The sequence below is a fragment of the Corythoichthys intestinalis genome, chromosome 3, assembly GCF_030265065.1.
Source record: "Corythoichthys intestinalis isolate RoL2023-P3 chromosome 3, ASM3026506v1, whole genome shotgun sequence".
Classification (NCBI taxonomy): Eukaryota; Metazoa; Chordata; class Actinopteri; order Syngnathiformes; family Syngnathidae; genus Corythoichthys; species Corythoichthys intestinalis.
Genome location: NC_080397.1, coordinates 35714503 through 35735348, shown reverse-complemented (window position 1 = coordinate 35735348; position 20846 = coordinate 35714503). Strand labels below are relative to the sequence as shown.

The 20846-nt window shown below is 38.8% G+C and overlaps 1 protein-coding gene across 8 annotated transcripts in view; it reads right to left on the bottom strand.

The window, feature by feature from the left end:
- Positions 1 to 20846, bottom strand: part of fbrsl1 (fibrosin-like 1) — a 532343-nt gene that overhangs the window by 5106 nt on the left and 506391 nt on the right. For 6 of the 8 annotated variants that reach the window (XM_057831195.1, XM_057831201.1, XM_057831198.1 and 3 more), the window contains 9 exons: positions 19850 to 19903; positions 19607 to 19702; positions 11361 to 11432; positions 7575 to 7604; positions 7222 to 7293; positions 6533 to 6665; positions 4633 to 4716; positions 984 to 1067; positions 56 to 308 (listed from right to left, as the gene is read on the bottom strand). In XM_057831195.1, coding sequence (XP_057687178.1) covers positions 56 to 308; positions 984 to 1067; positions 4633 to 4716; positions 6533 to 6665; positions 7222 to 7293; positions 7575 to 7604; positions 11361 to 11432; positions 19607 to 19702; positions 19850 to 19903 — 878 coding nt within the window. The remainder of the gene's footprint in view (positions 1 to 55; positions 309 to 983; positions 1068 to 4632; positions 4717 to 6532; positions 6666 to 7221; positions 7294 to 7574; positions 7605 to 11360; positions 11433 to 19606; positions 19703 to 19849; positions 19904 to 20846) is intronic. The other 2 variants (XM_057831197.1, XM_057831199.1) reach the window with 2 other exon arrangements.

The following is a 20846-nucleotide window of genomic DNA, read 5'->3' as shown; positions in this document are numbered from 1 at the left end:
CACAAAATCTATCCAACTGGTATCTGTGTCATTAACTACAGAAATGAAAGCTCACCGGTCTTTATCTTTCTCATCTTTTCCGATGGATGAGTCTCTTTTATCTCTTTCCCGTTCACGTTCCCGCTCTCGTTCCCGCTCGTGGCTGTTGGCGGAGCTGCTCCTCTCAGGATCTGCAGTTTTAGGCCACTGCGGCGGGGTGGGGAAAGACGGTGGCGTTCGTCGTAGCCTGTTCCAGGTATCATGTTGTGGGCTGCTAAATGGAGGCAGTCCTCCAGGGCCTTCCTTGGGGCCAAACATACTGTTAGACCCTGTAAGAAAGGTGGGGAAAGACATTGGGTCGACTGTGAGTTAATTTCGCACAATTTACAAGAGCAACAAAATAAGAATAACTCAGCATTAAAAGCTACCTCTGTGTGTTTTCTCTGGAGACTCATTCACTGAGGCTGTTCGAAAGAATTTCAGGTTCCCCCAGGATTAAAAAAAATCCCCAACTCATTTACCTTTGGATTGAAAGGCTTACTTTATCGGCACCAACAATTCATTTGCAACCCGCGAGCTAAGGGCTGTGAAACCTCACGCAGGTGTATTAAAATCACATCCATTTTCTCAATTGGGTCACTGATTTGGCAGTTGAAAAAATTGAATGATGAAGGGATGTTCAATCCTCCACGATGCTGCAGTAGGGGCTTGTCAAATAATGAATATTTGAATTGCCACCAACAGAGGACCTGTGGCAGTGCCATCTCCAGATTAAATCCCGGCTGTTGGGGACACAGTATGTGGATGAAATGCCAGCAATGAGGAGGTCTGGCCTCCACTGGTGAGGGCTGCTTTGACACGGAAACTAAAGTTAAGTGTCTTTAGTTTTTTGCTCCCCTACTGATATACTGTGGTATAATCATTTCCTACTCTGCTATGTTACTGGCTGCAGGGGCCAGATTGAAGCGGGGCGCATTGGATAAGCAGAGGGGGCCAGTGCTTACCAAGCGAGGGGTTGCCTAATCCTCCGAAGGCACTGCTTGAAAGGTTGCCGAGGCCGCCAAAGGAACTGGAGCGACTGAAAGGATCTGCAAAATGCCAAACAGGGATTAGCAAAAAGGGGGATGTGGTGGGGGGTTCTGGCGAGCGAGCACCACCACCACCACCACCGTTCCACTCTGCTTTTCTCTTACAAGCGAGCTGTGTTTTGTTTAGCGCTGCCACCCTAGTTCTATGCCTCCGGATACTGCAGTGGCCACCCCTCCAAACTGGAGTGGGTAGTCACTCTTGGGATTAGGACCTACTTACATTATGCAAAAGAGTTCTTGGGAATGAAAATATGAGTAAAAAGGCCGAGGGAACAGGTGTTACAGGGTGTGTTCACTTGCCTGGACCAAAGCAGAAAAACATAGATGGCCATTTGCACAGCACATTTGATGGAAGCTCACTTGGCTCACACATCTTTAACATAATATCAATAATTTCCTCACAAAAAACCCAAAATGTCAAAACATTATTGGAATTGCAACACAAACCTTCGTTCTTATGTTTTTAACAATGGCCCATGTCTTCCATCTGTTTGGCTAACAATTTTATTGACTTTATTCGCACCACAGACAAAAGATCCACCACTTCAAGGTGCCTTGGTCTGCTAGCTATCTGAACCAGGGTTCCAAAATATAGCATTCACAAAGATGAAATGGATTGCTATAGTGGAGAAATGTAAAGATGAGCGTACTGGAGTAGTGACGGTGTGTCCTTGCTTGATGATACACCAGGGGGAATGAGAAACGATGGCAGTCGCATCGTGCCACGTGTGTTGGCTTTTAGCTCATCGGCGATGACTTTTGCCATCGCTCATCGCCTCCCGTGTGTTTTGCCCCTTACGCAGATGTGCGGTGTATTTTAGAAGTGCAACAATTAATCGACAACTAATCGATTAGCAAATTAATCAAAAACTATTAATTGTTCAGGACCTTCACCTTAAACTTGTCTAAATTCTTGAAATTATAAAATTCATATAATTTCTCATTTGTAAATATCAAATTTCTTCATTATATTTTTGTTAAATCAAAGTAGGACATGAACAAAAATCTGCTTTAAATGTGGAAAACTATTCACATTTTTGCCAATTTTCAGACAACTTACTGTTAGGGCTGTCAAATTTATCGCGTTAACGGGCGGTAATTAATTTTTTAAATTAATCACGTTAAAATATTTAATGCATTTAACGCATGCGCGGAACGAACCACTCATGTATTGCCGCAAACCGACTACAATGGCGCCGTTTTATGTATATTGAGAGCTAAGAGGCAGAGACAAGCGAGTGGAGTGGACACAGGCACTCATTAGGGCTGCGCTACTTATTGTCATAAGCTTTAGCATCTTTTCCACAACAATTATAACTATTGTGTTGAGCGAAGTGGGGAAGACTGACAGGAGATGATCTTTTTCTTAACACCCTGTATTGAACACAACGCAGAGAAGATATACCATTTGCAGCCACCACTGACAATCATGGTTGCCCAACTTCCCATCATGCATTTGGGCAGAACAGTTAAGTCGCTATGGTATCATTTACTGAAAGCACAACAAAAAAATAATCTTCACAAAAAGAAAAGCGCTCAATGCAAAGAAAATTGGCATTCCCAAACAAAATAGGGATGCAAAATAATACTCAGACTTTGGTCAAACTCTATTCAAATGTTTCGTTTAGCTCAACAAATATACTATGTAGCAATATTTAGTCACAATATAGAAACTATCAGCGGTCTCGTACGTTGTGAAGTCAACACTTAAATGTTGATCCTTTTCACAGAAAGAATGGTAATAATGTTAATGCCATCTTGTAGATTTATTGTTATAATAAACAAATACAGTACTTATGTACAGTATGTTGAATGTATTTATCCGTCTTGTCTTCTTTCCATTCCAACAATAATTTACAGAAAAATATGGCATATTTTAGAGATGGTTTGAATTGCGATTAATTACGATTAATTAATTTTCAAGCTGTGATTAACTCGATTAAATTTTTTAATCGTTTGACAGCCCTACTAACTGTCTAAACTAGCTTCTTAATAAGGCTACAACAACGAATCGATTAAATTGATTAAAAGCAATTAATAAATTACTGGCCAACAAATTTGATAATCGATAATGTTTTACATTAATGTTAAGTCAGGAAGTTGTAGTAAATTATTTTTGAAGGAAACAGTCATCCATTTTGTCTTCATTGTTACATACAACATGCCTAAAACAAGTTCAAGGTAAGTTGCGAAGGTAATTGAAAAACGATTAATCGTTTAATCAATTGTCCAATTAATTGATTATGAAATTATTCGTTAGTTCAAGCACTAGTGTATTTCATTCATAAATATGTCATTACCCTGGTCGTGGTACAGCCAGAGGTGGAAGGGCCCAAACTTCCATCATATCAGGGACTATCAATGTGTCCGCATTGCATTTTTTAAAGGGAATGAGAGGACCTGTTTTATTGATGGCAAATTGAATCAGTGGTGCTCACATCTCCAACTGCGCAAAACATCCTCTGTCACTGATCTAAATCAACTTCTCAGTCTATAATTGCACCGGACAAGAAAATAAAGGCCCTAGTCTTTCTCTTCTAGGTGTAAATGTGCAATTGCAGTAAACATCCAAAATGAGCGACTCAAATGGTTAGTCCATCGAATCAGATTTCACTTTGCGTGCAAGAAGTTAATTACCGTAGTTTTCGGATTATAAGGCGCACTTGACTATAAGCCGCCACCCACCAAACTTGACACAAAACAGCATTTGTTCATAGATAAGCCGCAGCTGTCCTCACTATATTATGGGATATTTACACCAAAAGATATTTACCGGTAACACTTTATATGACAGTGGCGTCATAACACTGTCATAAGACCGCCATAATTATGACATGACACCGTCGTGAGCATTAATGAATGCTTATGACAGATGTCATTTAGTGTCATCCGGCAAATGATCTCACTTTTGAATGGATGTATAAGTTCCGAGCTGGACATAAATGGATTTGACAAAATTTGCCGGACGACACTTAATGACATCTGTCATAAGCATTCATTAATGCCCATGACAGTGTCATGTCATAATTATGATGGTCTCATGACAGGCTTATGACGCTGCTGTTGAATAAAATGTTACCTATGACCTCCAATAAATGAATAAATAAGCCGCAATGAATTATAAACTGCAGGATTCAAAATGAAGGATAATCCGACAAATATTTATCATCTTCATCATCATCGTCGAGTCATTTGAACACAACTTTGCAAGCCGAATTAAAACACTATAACACACTGACATGCTTTTTAATAACAATGCAATAGAGTATACTAAAATGAGGGATGGTAAATGTATATTAGGCTGCATAAGCCATGCATTTTTCATAAATCCACACTGTTGTATTTTAGTAGGCAGTGATTTCATAATACAATGTGCTCAAAGTTAACATGATCTTGAAGCCAGTAACTGGACCACAGCAACCAGTATGATCCTTTAAATAGGATATGTAAGGGGTTTGCATTACATCATGGAGTTCTATTTATTTTATACATGAGTTGAGATGAAATGTGAGTGTGACTGAAAAGAAGAAAAAAATCATGGCAAATTTAATGTGAAATTACTTACACTTACCAGCCAAATGGGTAGGAGGCAGAAAACCACTAGGGTGAGGAGTGGGGCCATACGGAGAGGGAGCTGGGTGGCCTGAGCCTATCAGAGCAGAAAGGACATTAAGATTGTTAGTTTCCAATCGGAGAGTCGTGAGCTCTATAATGAACCATATGCACCATGTTTAAATGCTCTGTCTGTACAGCTATCAAAAAACTATAAAGCAATGCATGCAATGCTGGCCACAAATATTGGCACTCCTGAAATTCTGTCAGATAATGCTCAATTTCTACCAGAAAATGATCACAATTACAAATGCTTTGGGAGTAACATCTTTATTTATTTTGCTTGCAATGAAAAAACACAAAAGAGAATGTAAATAAAATTAAATCATTATCATTTTACAGAAAACGACAAAAATGGGCCAGACAAAAAGCGTTGGCACCCTCAGCCTAATACTTGGTAGCACAACCTTTAAACAAAATAACTGCGAACAACCGCTCCCGGTATCCATCAATAAGATTCTTACAATGCTCTGCTGGAATTTTAGACCATTCTTCTTTGGCCAACTGCTCCAGGTCTATGAGATTTGAAGGGTGCCTTCTCCAAACTGCCATTTTCAGATCTCTCCACAGGTGTTCCATGGGATTCAGGTCTGGACTCTTTGCTGGCCACTTTAGAAGTCTCCAGTGTTTTCTCTCAAACCATTTTCTTCTTTGAAGTGTGTTTTGGGTCATTGTACTGCTGGAAGACCCATGACATCTGAGGGAGACCCAGCTTTCTCACACTTGGCCCTACATTATGCTGCAAAATTTGTTTGTAGTCTTCAGAATTCATAATGCCATGCACACAGTCAAGCAGTCCAGTGCCAGAGGCGGCAAAGCAACCCCAAAACATCAGGGAACCTCCGACATGTTTGACTGTGGGGACCGTGTTCTTTTCTTTGAAGGCCTTGTTTTTTCCCTGTAAACTCAATGTTGATGCCTTTTCCCAAAAAGCTCCACTTTTGTCTCATCTGACCAGAGAAAATTCTTCCAAAACGTTTTTGGCTTTCTCAGGTAACTTTTTATGTCTCTGGGTCAGAAGTGGGGTCTTCCTGGGTATCCTACCATAGAGTCCCTTTTCATTCAGACGCCGACGGATAGTACGAGTTGAGACTGTTGTACTCTCGGACTGCAGGACAGCTTGAACCTGTTTGGATGTTAGTCGAGGTTCTTTATCCACCATCTGCGCAATCTGTTGTTGAAATCTCTCGTAAATTTTTATTTTCTGTCCACATCTAGCGAGGTTAGCCATAGTGCCATGGGCTTTGCACTTTTTGATGACACTGCGTACGGTAGACACAGGAACATTCAGGTCTTTGGAGATGGACTTGTAGCCTTGAGATTACCCATCTCAAGTCCTCAGACAGTTCCTTGTTCTTTTTTCTCTTCTCCATGCTCAATGTGGTACACACAAGGGCACAAGACAGAGGTTGAGTCAACTTTAATCCATTTTAACTGGCTGCAAGTGTGATTTAGTTATTGCTTCCACCTGTTATGTGCCACAGGTAAGTAACAGGTGCTGTTAATTACACAAATTAGAGAAGCATCACATGATTTCTCAAAAGGTGCCAATATTTTTGCCTGGCCCATTTTTGGAGTTTTGTGTAAAATGATAATGATTTATATATTTTTTCCATTCTTTTTTGTATTTTTTCATTGCAAGCAAAATAAATGAAGATATTACTACCACAGCATTTGTAACTGCAATCATTTTCTGGGAGAAATTGAGCATTATCAGACAGAATTGCATGGGGTGCCAATATTTTTGGCCAGCAGTGTACATGTATGTCATGTAATGCAATAATGATTCAAATCAAGTGACTTGATAATATTCCTTCACATATTCCGAGTGCTGATTGAGAGAGCTCACTGACCGGAGGAGGAGAAGAGGGGTCGTGCCAGGTCATGAGGATACGGGAACCCTGGAAAGACACCCGGGACCGGGGGTCTGCTGAAGAGGTCCAGTTTTCCATTCATGTCTAGCTTGTGGGGGTCCAGCTGCATTTGCTATATTTGAGTAAGGCACAAACAAGAGGAAGAAAAATTTGGTTGCTAGGCAACAGTGCTTGACAAGGAGTTGGTTCAGGTCGGTAAGCAAACTGATAACAAAATGTCTCCAAAGTATTTTGTGACAGTAAAGATTTTTTACACTTCACCAGCAGCTCAAGGTCTCAATGGTGTCACACTAGTTCAGTTCTTTAAGTGGCTATTTTGAAAAATGAGCCACACATCCTTCATTTACAGTATTTCTCTAATTCAACATTTTAATGGTTACAGTTAATTTCCATTCAGAGCGTAAAAGCACCCTGAAAGCATTTATTATTCTTGTAATTGCATTTTAGAACAGATGTTTCTTTACTTTATTACGCATTATTTTACAAATAAAGATTTAATTGGTTGGCCCTCCACCCAAAGTCAAAAGTTGTAAGACTCTTTCTCATTCAACTGAATGGTGAAAAGTCTCCAAACCTATAACAGCGGGTCTACTGCGTGTAGTGTGATCCTGTTTGCGATTGCGACATCTAGTTTTTGTGACAGCAAAAACATTTTCCATCTCACGCACCTTCATTTTCTGCTGGTGGTGGTAGATCTGCCATGCGATCTGGACATGCACTGCACACCACTTGCCAGGTTTCTACAAATTTAGACAGAAATTGATGTTAGCCATCTGGCTTTTATAAGGAAAGCTATAAATGGATGCTGGTATTGAGAATTTCTGGCCAAACTACAAAGTGGGAATTTATCTTGGTTTTCAACAAGGCAATGAGTAACATAAGCTAACCCTGACTTTAATCCAAAGAGACCTCAATGCAGCCACTTGTTTTTTCTCGGTCTGTAACTACAGTGGAATGTTTGACTTTGTGGCCTGGCCAGAGACAAACCATTATAAAGAAGAGAAATAAAGCTGTAACTTACTCGAACATTTGTCCTGAATGGGTCAGTTATCTGTATGGAGAAACAGATAATACTTGTCATCTATCTTCCTAGGTATTACAAAGTGGGCAAAAAAGTGCTGTTTTGAACATTCAGTGGCAGTTCAGTTAGTTTTGAATGGATATGTGTCAATTCTATGCAAGATTTAAATGCAGAGACACTTCAGGGGCATGCCTGCTTCAAGCTTCCTATTCTATTTCCTTCATTTTAAATTATACATTTTAATCTTGTTAAAATGACCAAAAACATTCAGAATGTTAACTCATTGTATTCCAGTCCTAATAGGGAATGGGACGTACTACGTCATTGTTTCGACGCGCCTCCATGCTGGCAATATGATTCACTTCCGGGTCGGCAGACTCAATGCGAATTGTAACGTGTGGTCGTGCTAAGCTAACTCTTTCGGTGTTTTAGAAAGAAATTATGGGTGTGTATTGTTGTGTTACCGGGTGCAACAGCTTCTCCTACGACTAAAAAAAGGGCGAGGAAAACTGGACTCACTTTTCACCGTTTTCCTGCATGGAGGACCAAATATCAGATCACGAAGGCACGACTGATGGCTGGATTGCAGCGGTTCGTCGGAAAAGCATTTCTTATGATCATATTTCTGCTGGAATGAGAGTATTCCCCTCATCTCTACTCTTGTAAGTTGAACGATTTATCCGTTTTGGTTTCAATACGGTTTTTTTTGTGTGTGTTTTTTTTACTGTTGTGTAAATCTGCCTCGGTAGCAATGCTAACCTACTCCTCCTCACCTACCTGTTGTGTTACTAGGAAAACCTGCATATGAAATGCTGACAACACATCCCGATTGGTCACCATATCTCTTCTTGGGTTATTCTGAGGTCAAGCGCACCACATCGGAGCGTTATGAGAGGTTGGAAAGGCGAAGAGTGCACGCTGAAACTTCAGTTTGCTCTGCTCTTACAAAGTGTTGTTGTGAAAAGTCAATAAAATATGAATACCAAAACATGACTTGAACAACTTCTTGACAAACTGTAACTGCTTGTTGTTTACTTCAGGTCTTCATAATAAACAGGTGTAATAATTACAAAGTCAGGTGACTTAATTTTGTTATTCTATTTGGAATATGCATTGACAATTTTTGGACAGTGTTGTAGACAAGAACTGGGACTGATAAGTTGCAATAGATTTATTTCAAGTAATGCAATTTCTCCAATACGATATTTGAATTGACAGTTTAAAATCTTTAAATTAGTGCAAACAAGGCCCACCCTCTGACGGTGGCAGCAAATATTATATAATTATAAGTAATACACAAATACAAGATCACAATAAACGTGTCTTTGTCAAAGCAGTTTAAAACACTATTTACTGGCCTTGGGTAAATTGCCAGACAGGATAAATATGTGCTTTAAAGTTCTTGCATTTCCATTTTAAGTATTGCAAATACTAGTCTCCAACACAGTATTTGAACTGACAGTTTAAAATCCTTTTAGTACAAAATGGCCCACACTCTGGCAGGGGGCAGCAAATATTATAATACATAATACATTATAAAAAGCTATATACTATATAAATACAAGATCACAACAAAACCTGTATTTTTTCAAAGCAGTTAAAAAACATCCAGTGGCCTTAGGTAAATAAAGGTGTAAAAATATGTACTTTACAGTTCTTGCATTTCTATTTTAGGTATTGCAACTTTTCCAACACTATTTGAATTGACAGTCTAAAGTCTCCATAAGTGCAAATAAGAATATTATAATTTAAAAATAATAATAGAATATATAAATTCAACATTACAATGAAACGTGTCTTTGTCAAAGTGGTTTAAAAATAATAATAATAATAATAATACGTCACTGGCCATAGTTAAATAGCCAGGCAGAATAAATATGTGCATTACAGTTCTTGCATTTTCACAAGTTAAAAGCCCGCAGTTCATCGACGAGAAGGGCAGACCCAGATGGCGTCTGCAGCAGGGGCTTGTTTGAGTCCGACACAGGACAAATGGAACCACTCCATTGAACAAATTTTCTTTGTCAAATGATCCAAGAAGAGAGATGGTGACAAATCGGGATGTGTTGTCAGCAGGTTTACCTAGGAACACAACAGGTAGGTGAGTCGTAGTAGGCGAGCATTGCTACCGAGGCAGATTTACACAACGGTGTAAAAAAAGAAAAACGTATTGAAACCAAAAGTGGATAAATCGTTCAACTTACAAGAGTAGAGATGACAGGAACACACTCTCATTCCAGCAGAAATATGATAATAAGAAATGCTTTTCCGACGAACCGCTGCAATCCAGCCATCCGTCGTACCTTCGTGATCTGATATTTGGTCCTCAATGCAGGAAAACGGTGAAAAGTGAGTCCATTTTTCCTAACCCCTTTTTTTGTCGTAGGAGATGCTGTTGCACCCGGTAACGCAACAATAAGCACCCATATTTTCTTTCTAAAACACCAAAAGAGTTAGCTTAGCACTACCACACGTTACAATCCGCATTGACTCTGCCGAACCGGAAGTAAATCATATTGCCAGCATGGAGGCGCGTCCAAACAGTGACGTAGTACGTCCCATTCCCTATATAGGGTAATTTTCAGACTATAAACTGCTACTTTTCCCCTATATTTTGAATCCTGCTGCTTATAGTCCAGTGCGGTTTATTTGTTGATTTTTTTTTGGCTTAATAGGTAACACTTCATTTGACAATTGCGTCATAAGGCTGTCATAAGACTGTCATAATTATGACATGACACTATCATGGGCATTACTGAATGTTTATGACAGATGTCATTAAGTGTCATCCGGCAAATTATGTCACTAACTCCATCTTGGATCTTTTACATTCATTCATAAGTGAGATAATTTGCCGGATAACATTAAACGATATCTGTTATAAGCATTCATTAACGCTCATCACAGTGTAATGTCATAATTATGATTGTCTAATGACAGTCTTATGAAGCCACTGTCAAATAAAGTGTTACCAAATACCATAACTAGCAATTAATGAAACAACCGGAACAGTAACTGAAGAAATAATTACTACAGAGCATGGATTTTGAATGTTATTTAATGTATGTATGATGTAATGTATTTGATGTAATGCATGCGAGGAGGCATGTTGGACAACAACAGTGTTGACAGCAGGTGGCAGCAAAGGTTGACTTTCTCATCCAAGGGGAGCAGGGATGGCCAAATGAAGCTTCTTAAAGCAATACAGCTTTGTAGCCAATTGCTTGTAAGCTTCATGGTGGTTAAATTTGGTGGTTGATACGATGCTGCTGTCAAATACAGTGTTACCGGTTAAAAGCCTATCCCAGCTAACTATGGGCAGTAGGCGGCGTACACCCTAAATTGGTTGTCAGTCAATCGCAGGGCACAATGAGAAATACAACCATTCACTCACACACTCATACCTATGGATAATTTAGAGTGTTCAATCAGCCTGCCACGCATATTTTTGGAATGTGGGAGGAAACCGGAGTCCCCGGAGAAAACCCACAGGGGCACGGTTCATATCTTTTGGTATAAGTATCCCATAACACACGACAGCATCGGCTTATTTATAAACAAATGCAGTTTTCGTGCCAAATTTGGTGGCTGGAGATTTATAGTCAGGTGTGCCTTATAGTGCGAAAATTACAGTACTAGCCAAATATAACTTTTCCCATGAATTACTGTCATGATTGTCATATTTGTCTCTGTGCTCTTATCCATTATCCATTTCAACTCAAGTTTCAAAATATGATTCCTTGCAAGTTGCTAAAGAGGAGCAGGGTTGGATGACTTGACACTTACCCTTGGATCTTTTTGAAGGAGTGTGTGAGGTACTGCTCCAGGACGTGCTGCTACATCAATGGGATTGGACGCCTGAAAAGAATGGTAGCGATAAGAGATTAGCTGTCACAACTACGTAAAAAAATTAACCCTGCTGAAGGGGAAGGAAAACTGTGACAGTAAGGCACACCATCATTTGGACTGTACGTAGAGTACTGTTTTGTCCTTAAAGAGACTGCTGATTGGGTTTAAGATGGGTAAATTTTAGTGATTCCGACTTTAAAGATGAAGGGATTTGTCAGACTTACAAAATCCAAAAGCATAGACTACACCATCAGTTGACTAAACAGCTCTTACAGACATAGCGTCACGCCTTCCCGTAGGGGGCCGGGCCAGGCAGAGCGTCCTGCAGCTTTCTCTGCTATAAACTCAAACACACGCTGCGTTCAAACGCTGAATTTAGTTGGAAAAGTACTCAGTTTTAGTGCATACAAGCAGGCAGGAGTGTCTCAAGAGTGATTTGGTCGAGGATTCAAGGAAATTATTATATAAAATAGCACCATACATGCACTTTGAAACGTCGCGAAAAAAAATGAACAGGAAAAAAATTAGCGTATCTTTAGCTTGAAATATTTACGTAAAATAAATGATAACTGCCCGTTTTTTTGCTTTTAACTAATAATCTATACTGTTTTACATTCATATCTATACAAATTCTGGGATGGAAGAATTTATTTACAAAAAACTTTCAATTTAAAAAGCTCTTTGTTTTGTGACGGCCGACAGGTTGGAGTACACAATAGTTTGAAATATTTAGATAAAATGAATGATAAATGTTTTTTGCTTTTAAGCAAGAATTTAGACTGTTTTATCTTTATATTAAAAAAAAAAATAAATAAAATAAATGTATTATTATACCTTTACAATTTCCGGGATGTACGAATTTATTTACAAGAATTTGCAACTTAAAAGGTCTTTGTTTTGTGATGGCCGCCATGTTGAATCCATACACTACTACTTTACATTCTAATAATCAGGTAATTTTCGGCCAACGGTCCTTTTTTTGGCAAAAAATTTGAAATTTAGACATTTCTGCGTCCATACAATTTCCCCCCCACATTTTACATGTTCTGTTTTATGTAACATGTCAATCTAAAAACGACGAGGGCCAGATAGCCTGCAAGTCTTGCTGAGACAACAGTAAAATCTGAATTAAACTTAGCGTATTGGCCCTGATATAAGACAGTGTTTTTTGCATTGAAATAAGACTGAAAAAGTGGGGGTTGCCTTATATTCGCAGTCTAGACGTTATACCCATTCACGACGCTAGATAGCGCCAGATGTCATTGAAGTGATGTTCTGTCATGACAGATCTCAGCTGCTCTAAAGTTTAACCAGTTTGCATTATTTTATTGCAATGTTTTTCCTTATTCAGATTTGTTTCAAGACTACAGTTACAGTTAGACCTCACTTTGATGGTTAATGCAGTTTGGCAATTTTGTTGTTTTATCACAATAGGTTTATTTACATTTCAAAAACCAAAAGCCATTCATATAAGAATGTGATTACACTTTGGTTTACATATTTAAATGTTCAGATATTAAGATTTGAATGAGGCAAAATAACATGCTTTTTCTCTCAAATATATTGTTATAATCATTTGTTTCAGATGTACTGTGATTATTTTCTGTATAAAAATTAATTGGTGTTCAAAAAGTCTTTTTTCAAACTTGAGTCTTGAAAAAGAGGGGGTCGTCTTATAATCAGGGCCGTCTTTAATTGTATATAGACTAGGACTGTCAAACGATTAAAATTTTTAATCGAGTTAATTACAGCTTAAAAATTAATTAATCGTAATTAATCGCAATTCAAACCCTCTATAAAATATGCCTTATTTTTCTGTAAATTATTGTTGGAATGGAAAGATAAGACACAAAATGGATATATACCTTCAACATACGGTACATAAGTACTGTATTTGTTTATTATAACAATAAATCAACAAGATAGCATTAACATTATTAACATTCTGTTAAAGCGATCCATGGATAGAAAGACTTGTACTTCTTAAAAGATAAATGTTAGTACAAGTTATAGAAATTTTATATTAAAACCCCTCTTAATGTTTTCGTTTTAATAAAATTTGTAAAATTTTCAATCAAAAAATAAACTAGTAGCCCGCCATTGTTGATGTCAATAAAAAACACAAGTAACAAGCGGACATTGCACTGTGCTGTCATTTTAATCTGTTTGGGCGGGGCATGTGCATTAATTGCGTCAAATATTTTAACGTGATTAGTTAAAAAAAAAAAGAATTACCGCCCATTAACGTGATAATTTTGACAGTCCTAAATTAGATAAATGCTAATTTTGCTTTTGTTGAGTAAAATTAAGATGATTCTGCATTCGTTCCTCGAGTACTACCATAAGATTCTGTTGTGAAAATTGAGGGATTTATTAGCTGTTGAAGACTTCGCTATTTTAGACAAAATTTAATATGTTAAATATTGCTATTGATCCAGAAAATATAAGTGATTATCTCTGCATTTGGTGATTTTTGTGCATCTAGTGTAAAATTTGAGAATTTTATAGCCATTTTAAGTTTTGTTATACTTATAAAAAAAATTAATCGGGATTTTATTGCGGAACGACTGAATTTTTTGATGTAGCTGCTCAAGGAGACTCATATGTGCCTAGGTCGCTAGCGGCTTTGGTTTTGAAAATATTTGAATTTGATGTTTTTGAAAATAGGCCTCCTACGTATCGGCCTCGAGCCCCATGTCCCCTATGAAGTCTATGCCAAAAGACTCAAGCCGACTGAAATATTGGGCATGCGAAGACAGTAAGTCCGAAAAAGATGAGTAAGAAGCGCAAACTGGAGCTTCAAGACAGCATGGTAAGGCTTTCAACTAACATTTTAATGCTGATGGCCTTGGCCGCGACTTCGTAGTCTGGGAGATTAGAATACAAAATCACCTCAGAATCATAATCAGTGCTGTTTTATAAGATCTCTAGGTGACAGTGTTGGCGTTAAGGTCGCTTAAAGTCTGGAGACCATGACCAATCATCACCAAAATTCACGTGCAACATCTCTACCAATCTCAGAAAATATTTTTGTTGGTATTTTTGCTTAGCATGGCCAAGAATCAGTATGCGAGCTTGCGTTATCCTGCTGGCTTGATATAGAGCAACCTGCAATCACCGATTCACTTCATTTATCAATTATGTTGTAGTTTTCAGACATTTTAAGCAACACAAGTTAAGTCTTTTACAATGTAAAAACTGTTACTACTTCGATGACGTCACACCACTGGACCATAGGACTTTTTCCAAAACAATGGGAGACTTTCCTTTTTCCTTCAACCCTTCTCAGTGTCACTTTTAGTGCCGTAATCCTTAGCTCCCTGCTGTGTAAAAGCTGCTGATGGTACCAACAAATGCAATGAGGCTGTAGCTGCTCACAGACACGAGGCTAACACATCTCTCATCTCTCTGATCTCCTCCTCATGTCATCAGAGTGCCTGGATGAGCCGTGTTAATCCACCCATAAATCAGGGATGGGAAATTTCTGCAGGTTGACCCAAGTCATCTGCTTTCACCAACAGACACACACAAGTCTCCACCCCCAAGGTCCTCTCTCGGAATACTTCTCAGAGGATTTCCACCTAAAGAGTGTTCCGTGAACCATCTGGAGGGGCCTTTAACAAAAGGGCCTCTCCATGACAGAACCCACCGGGAATATGGCCAGTGGATTTAGGCCAGCTTTGATTGGTGCTTACACCAGGTCAGAGCCTTTGGGCATCTGCCAGACACAACCACACCCTCCTCCCACATCTTATCCCTTCCATTCACTCCCCATCACCCTAGCAACATTTGGAGGCTTGTCTCGCCTAGACAGACAGATGTTATCTCATGCTCTCAGCTGTTGCCAGTCATGGCTTAGGTCAATATTCTGCTCTGGCTGTTGCATCTTTCGGCAACTCTGCTTTGCACTGACTATAACTAATAACCGGTACATCAACAACAAATCTAGCGTCCTTTAAAAAAAATTCTCTGATATAACAGTTGTGTATATGGGGGAGAATTTTTGTTAAAATGTTCAATGACAATGACGTGAGCAGCACTGTCACACAAAATACAGTTAGTCCCCGGATTAAGACGTACCCAACTTACATGATTTCGACTTTAAGACGCCGGAATCCCATCCACCATTCTGTCTCCAGTCTTTTTTAAATTTATTTTTTAGTCGCGTAAACAGTACCTAGTTCTTTCCATGTCAGGATCCTTTCCTCCCCCAGCAGCGTCGCCGCCATCCTGCAGTTCCTAACGGCGTCAGGTCCCACTTCTTTATTTTCATACTACTGCTGCTTCTCCCCCAGTGCAGACTCCTCTTGCAAGTCCCAATTCGTTTTGTTTTTTACTTCGGACGGCAGTCTCGCGTTAAGAGAGGAGACAATGGCCACCTGAGCGGCCATGATATCCCCCTTCTCTCGCATCCCTACTCTTTCCACAGCGCCCTTTTCTCTCAGCAAGGCGACTTACTCGCGAGTAAAACCTGAATAGTTAAAAAAAAAAAAGTAAAAGCCCGGATAGTCATTGACTATAACGGCATTTAACACAACGTACCTCAGAATATCTTATTTTTTACTTTATCTTATTAATATGATGTATAATACATTTTTGGACAGTTATTTTGAGGTTTAGGGGGTATTTTGAGGTACTTAAAGACATAGACTTCATAATGATATTGACAGGACACGGGCTGCGGGGCCGATTAATAGGGGGCCTATGCCCGCCAAAGCTGACCGAGTGGTAACACAAAGAGTGTTATAGGTTGAAAGTTCTTGTGAATAAATGCTTAAATCCCTGAATTGTTTGTAGATATGGACGTAAAACAGTTTTGATTCTTGGTTGAAAAGCAAAAAAAAAAACCCCCCCCCCAAAAAAAAACGGCCAATTAGCACTAATTTTACTAAAATATGTCAAATGTGCTGCTAGTCTTTAAGCCACTGTGGCGCCGCCTAATAACCACAAAGAGCTTTATACGTTGAAATTTTTGTGAATAAATGCTTAAATTGTAAAAGCCTCATGTAACTTAACATTCTTTTCACTTTATTGCTTATTTATTCTTGTTTTACACTGTGTGTTAAGAGCACATAAAAAAAAAAATCAGTGACTGTTTCTCATTATATAATTTAGGAATTGAATTGTTTGGTTTTCTATCATTTGGACTGCATACTCAATAGTTAAAAGATATAAACCTGAATAGTACATTCATTCGTTCAATAATTTTCCAAGCCGCTCATTAGAGCCAGGCGGTATACCGAAAATTTAGCGTTAGCAAAATTCTTCACGATGACCGACGTAATTTCGACGGTGTCGGTAAATTCGGTAATTGAATAAAACAAGAAAATATAGCCTTTTCACCTCGCTTTGACTCTGTGTTGTTTGGCTATTATCATTCCCCTTTAAGAAATCAGTCAGTGTGCTTGCGTATGAAGTCACATGGTTATCAGGAAATCAAACAGAAGCCCGGTAGGCTAACACTAGCTGCCAACGCTACAAGCAGACGTGATGGAGTCGGGCTAAAGGGAGCTTCACCAAACTTTCACCTGACATTAAGTAGACTTTTTTTCGGCCTCCAGACGGGCTTTCACTCGCTGTCCTCCCTGGTACTCACGATTTCAGGAGAGGGTGCTTTCAGTGCTTTCTACTGGTAGCCAGGCAACAGGCTAATGCTAGCGGCTAATGCTACAAATGAACATGATGGAGTAGCATAGCGGCTTTAACCTTGTCGAAACAGCTGAAATTAATGAGTGGATCGGGCACGGACTGAATCTAGCAATCAGTATGTCGCATTATTTTGTATCTCTGTGTGTGTGATTTCTCTGATAGCTTTTATGATGGTAAAGCATTCAGGATAAAGTATAATCCAACAGTGAAGCCTATAATATGACCGTTTAATGGCCACAGGTATTTTTCTGTATGTGCTTGCTTTATTCTGTGTCATTACTGCCATCATAAAATCTTAAATGTTTCATTGCCATAAGAGCAATATAGCTTTACTGTGGTTGTGTCTGTATGGGGAGTGCATGTGTGGGTGCAATTATTATAAAATGCTGTGAAGTAAACACTTGTGTTGAGTAATTATGTCACAGCAGCCATTAACAATAAGTTGTCTGTTTGAAGTGTACTGTTCAAGCTGTAAGTCATTTGTGTTACAATGACGTTTGCACAGTTGTTGTATTGATTTTTATAATGCTGTACATTGTTCAAGTCATACAAGCTGTTATAAATGTTCATACTTGAATTCTTAGTGTTTAAAAGAAATTTTTATATACTTAATGATTAGACTGCATGTACAATTGTCAAATCAACGAGAAACTATTAATGGCGTACCGCACGCAGGCTATTTTTAGACCGTGACGTCGCATCGTAAAGCGGAAGTAAAGCCGAAGTGGGACATAATAGACCCGCCCTCGCATAGACACAACGTAATTTGTACTACTTTTCTCCGGTAATCTTTGGAAAACGAACATGCCGATCACGCATTGCTTTTTTGGAACTTGTAGAAACGACTCTAGACAGTACAACACATGAAGGATGTTTTCTTCATACGTTTCCGGAAACCAAAAACTCGGGAGGAAAAAATGTGAAGACTAAATCAACTTGCGCGGACTTTTAACACCAGCTCGGTGAATCCATTCGCATTTCATATGCAGTAAACATTATGTTGGGTTGGCATGGTCTTTCAGAGGACAAAAAAGTAAGCCATTTTTATATTTTTAACTTATTTTTTTAGCGTAATGTTGTGCCGTATTGCTTCTGTCTGACAATAAATGACCTGAAAAGAATTACAATGGTATCTGACTGCCACTGTTACCGTTTCTGTTATATATATAAAAAAAAACAACTTTAGTAAGGGGGAAGTGTAAATAAATTATAGAATTAAGATGTGTTATCAATGAAAAAAATTAAAAGTGATCGTTGGCTGTCACTGAGTAGCATTTGCGATCGCTACACAAAGCTAACTAAATTACCCCCACGAACGGTAAGAGACGTAGGACAACCAGAAGATATATAAGAAAGAGGGGGCTGATGGTAAAGGATATCTTGTTGAAACAGGAGAATGTCATTGTCAGTCGCGTCGATAAAAAAGCTAAAGCTATGCTTAGGTCGGCTCATTTTTTTTGTCTTTTTCAGCCTTTGACACTCAAGCCATCTCTTTAACTGAACATTTTTATGTTCTTCCACATCTTTGCCAGTGAATTTGGCACCAGGCACATCATTTTCGGAGAGAATTGGTAGGTTTAGCTCTGTAAACATATACTTCGTACATGATTTCCATTCATTTCCTATTAGGGACAAACGGTGGCTTGTCCCTACTTAGCAACAGTAGCTAATGTCATGAATATTAATGAGCGGAAGTGACGTGCTGCTTGCGGTACGCCATTTGTATTTCATGCATTGGTTCAGGTTTTCAAATTATATAGCAGTCCGCTTGGGCAAATTTATAGTCATTTATCGTTATCGAGGTAAATCTGATCAATTTACCGTCATACATACTTAAGGCCTAATCGCCCAGCCCTACCGCTCATTCTCACGAGGGTCGCGGGCTGAATAGTACAGGAGCATTTAAAAAAAAAAATGCAGTAATTTGGATATTCAAATATACCACTCTTTTGACTTCATGCAATTCCACCAACCAGACAATTGAATAGTAATTCGATATTTGAGGAAGATCAGAAAATATGAGAAAAAACAAAGAATCCATGAAATATGTGCCATTCCAAAGCCCTTAATAACCACCCTATTACAAATAAGCAGATTTCGGACCCTTAGTTTGGCTATTTGTAGAAAATTTTCGCCACCATCCAGCCGCTTGCGGTATTATATACAGCTACAATATTGCTTCTCAAAAACAGGTAATGTTATTTTTTATTTTGGGCTGTTTTCACAACGCTAGGGATGGAGTTCAAACACAACTTCAGCAAGCAAACCTTGGAGTGACATTTTCTGACGTAAGAGAAAATGTATAAATCGTTTGAGAAAAAAATGTTTAAACTCAAATCATTGCTTCCAGAATGTGTCAATTGTCATTTGACACCTACATTCTGACATTTTACATTTTTAGATGCGTGTGGTTTCGGTGAAACGGCTCACATTTGTGGCTTGATATTGCATCATATCCTGTATATGCGAAACAGGTGAACGTTATTGTGTTTTTTTTCCAGCACATGCGTTAGAATTGGGTTTATGGGGCTGACCTTGGGTTGGAAGGCTCCCTGCAGTGAGCTGAAGGGTCCTGAGTGAGGGAGCAGTGGGGGCATGCCTGGCATGGTAGAGGGATAGGAGGGGAAGAACTGGGGAGAAAAGGGAGGGAGAAAACCTTGATCAAATATAATAGGCTGAAGCATATTCACACCAAATACTAAATGACACTAGGATGACATTCAAATAAGTCAAACATTTAATTTTACAAATTCAAATGAGGGATTACAATGACTTACATTTGAATGATGTCTGATGAACGGATTGTCCAGTTTAGGGGTGTATTTGTCAAACTGGAAGAGATAAAAGAAAAGAAAATATGATTAGAAGTGATCAACTCCACAAATTCAATCCAGCACTCAATCCAAGACTTTCATCATAACATCTTGTGATATTAAGGGGAGGAAAACAAGACGTGTGATCGCCATCTGCAAAACAGCAATAAGCAGGATTTACTCCTGACAAATAAGCCTTGGAGTGAAGCAGCTGGCTTTAACCAGTCATGGGTTTATTTAGATTGCATGGTCAGATAAGGCAGTAAAAGTATTAACAAGAGATGATCACAAATTTTCCAACTGAGCATACAAGGCTTCGGTGTGAGCGTGGCGGTGGTTGGGCGTGTTCATCATGGGATTTACAACATTACATATAAAACCAGTCGGTTCTATTCATTGTGAAACAAATAGTTTTTACCATGGCTTTTTAAAAAAAGGGCCCCAGTTTTATAGATGGAAAGGGTGCATGAAGAGAGATGTTTGTCAGAAAACCAAGACTTTGAAAGTGATTTAAGTGAGAGAAAAATCAACTCTTTGTGCATCAAATATAAAAAGAAAAGAATACAAGCAATCTTTTGTGAGACCAGTCTGTCCTTAAGGACTTTTATGTGAGCGAAGCAAATGACATTAGCAATGGTTAGACGCGGATTCAAGACATCATCATGTAACTGATACGAAGAATTGATTTTATTCACATGAATAGTGCCATTGTACGTCTGTAGTCGAGCCAATATAGGCTCATAATTTTGAGACATTAATTACATGTGACGGTAACCTATTCCCCTACACAAATACACAAACCATTTGCAGGTACTTTTTGGGAGTGTTTTTACAAAACTCTTTCAGCGAGCACTGACGTATTTTAGTTTACATAAAACTTAGCGTGTTTGAATATTTATGTATGTTGCCCTCCGTGCAGCGACGCGGGTGGTTGAGCTGTGATAGACTTCAGGTTGGCACA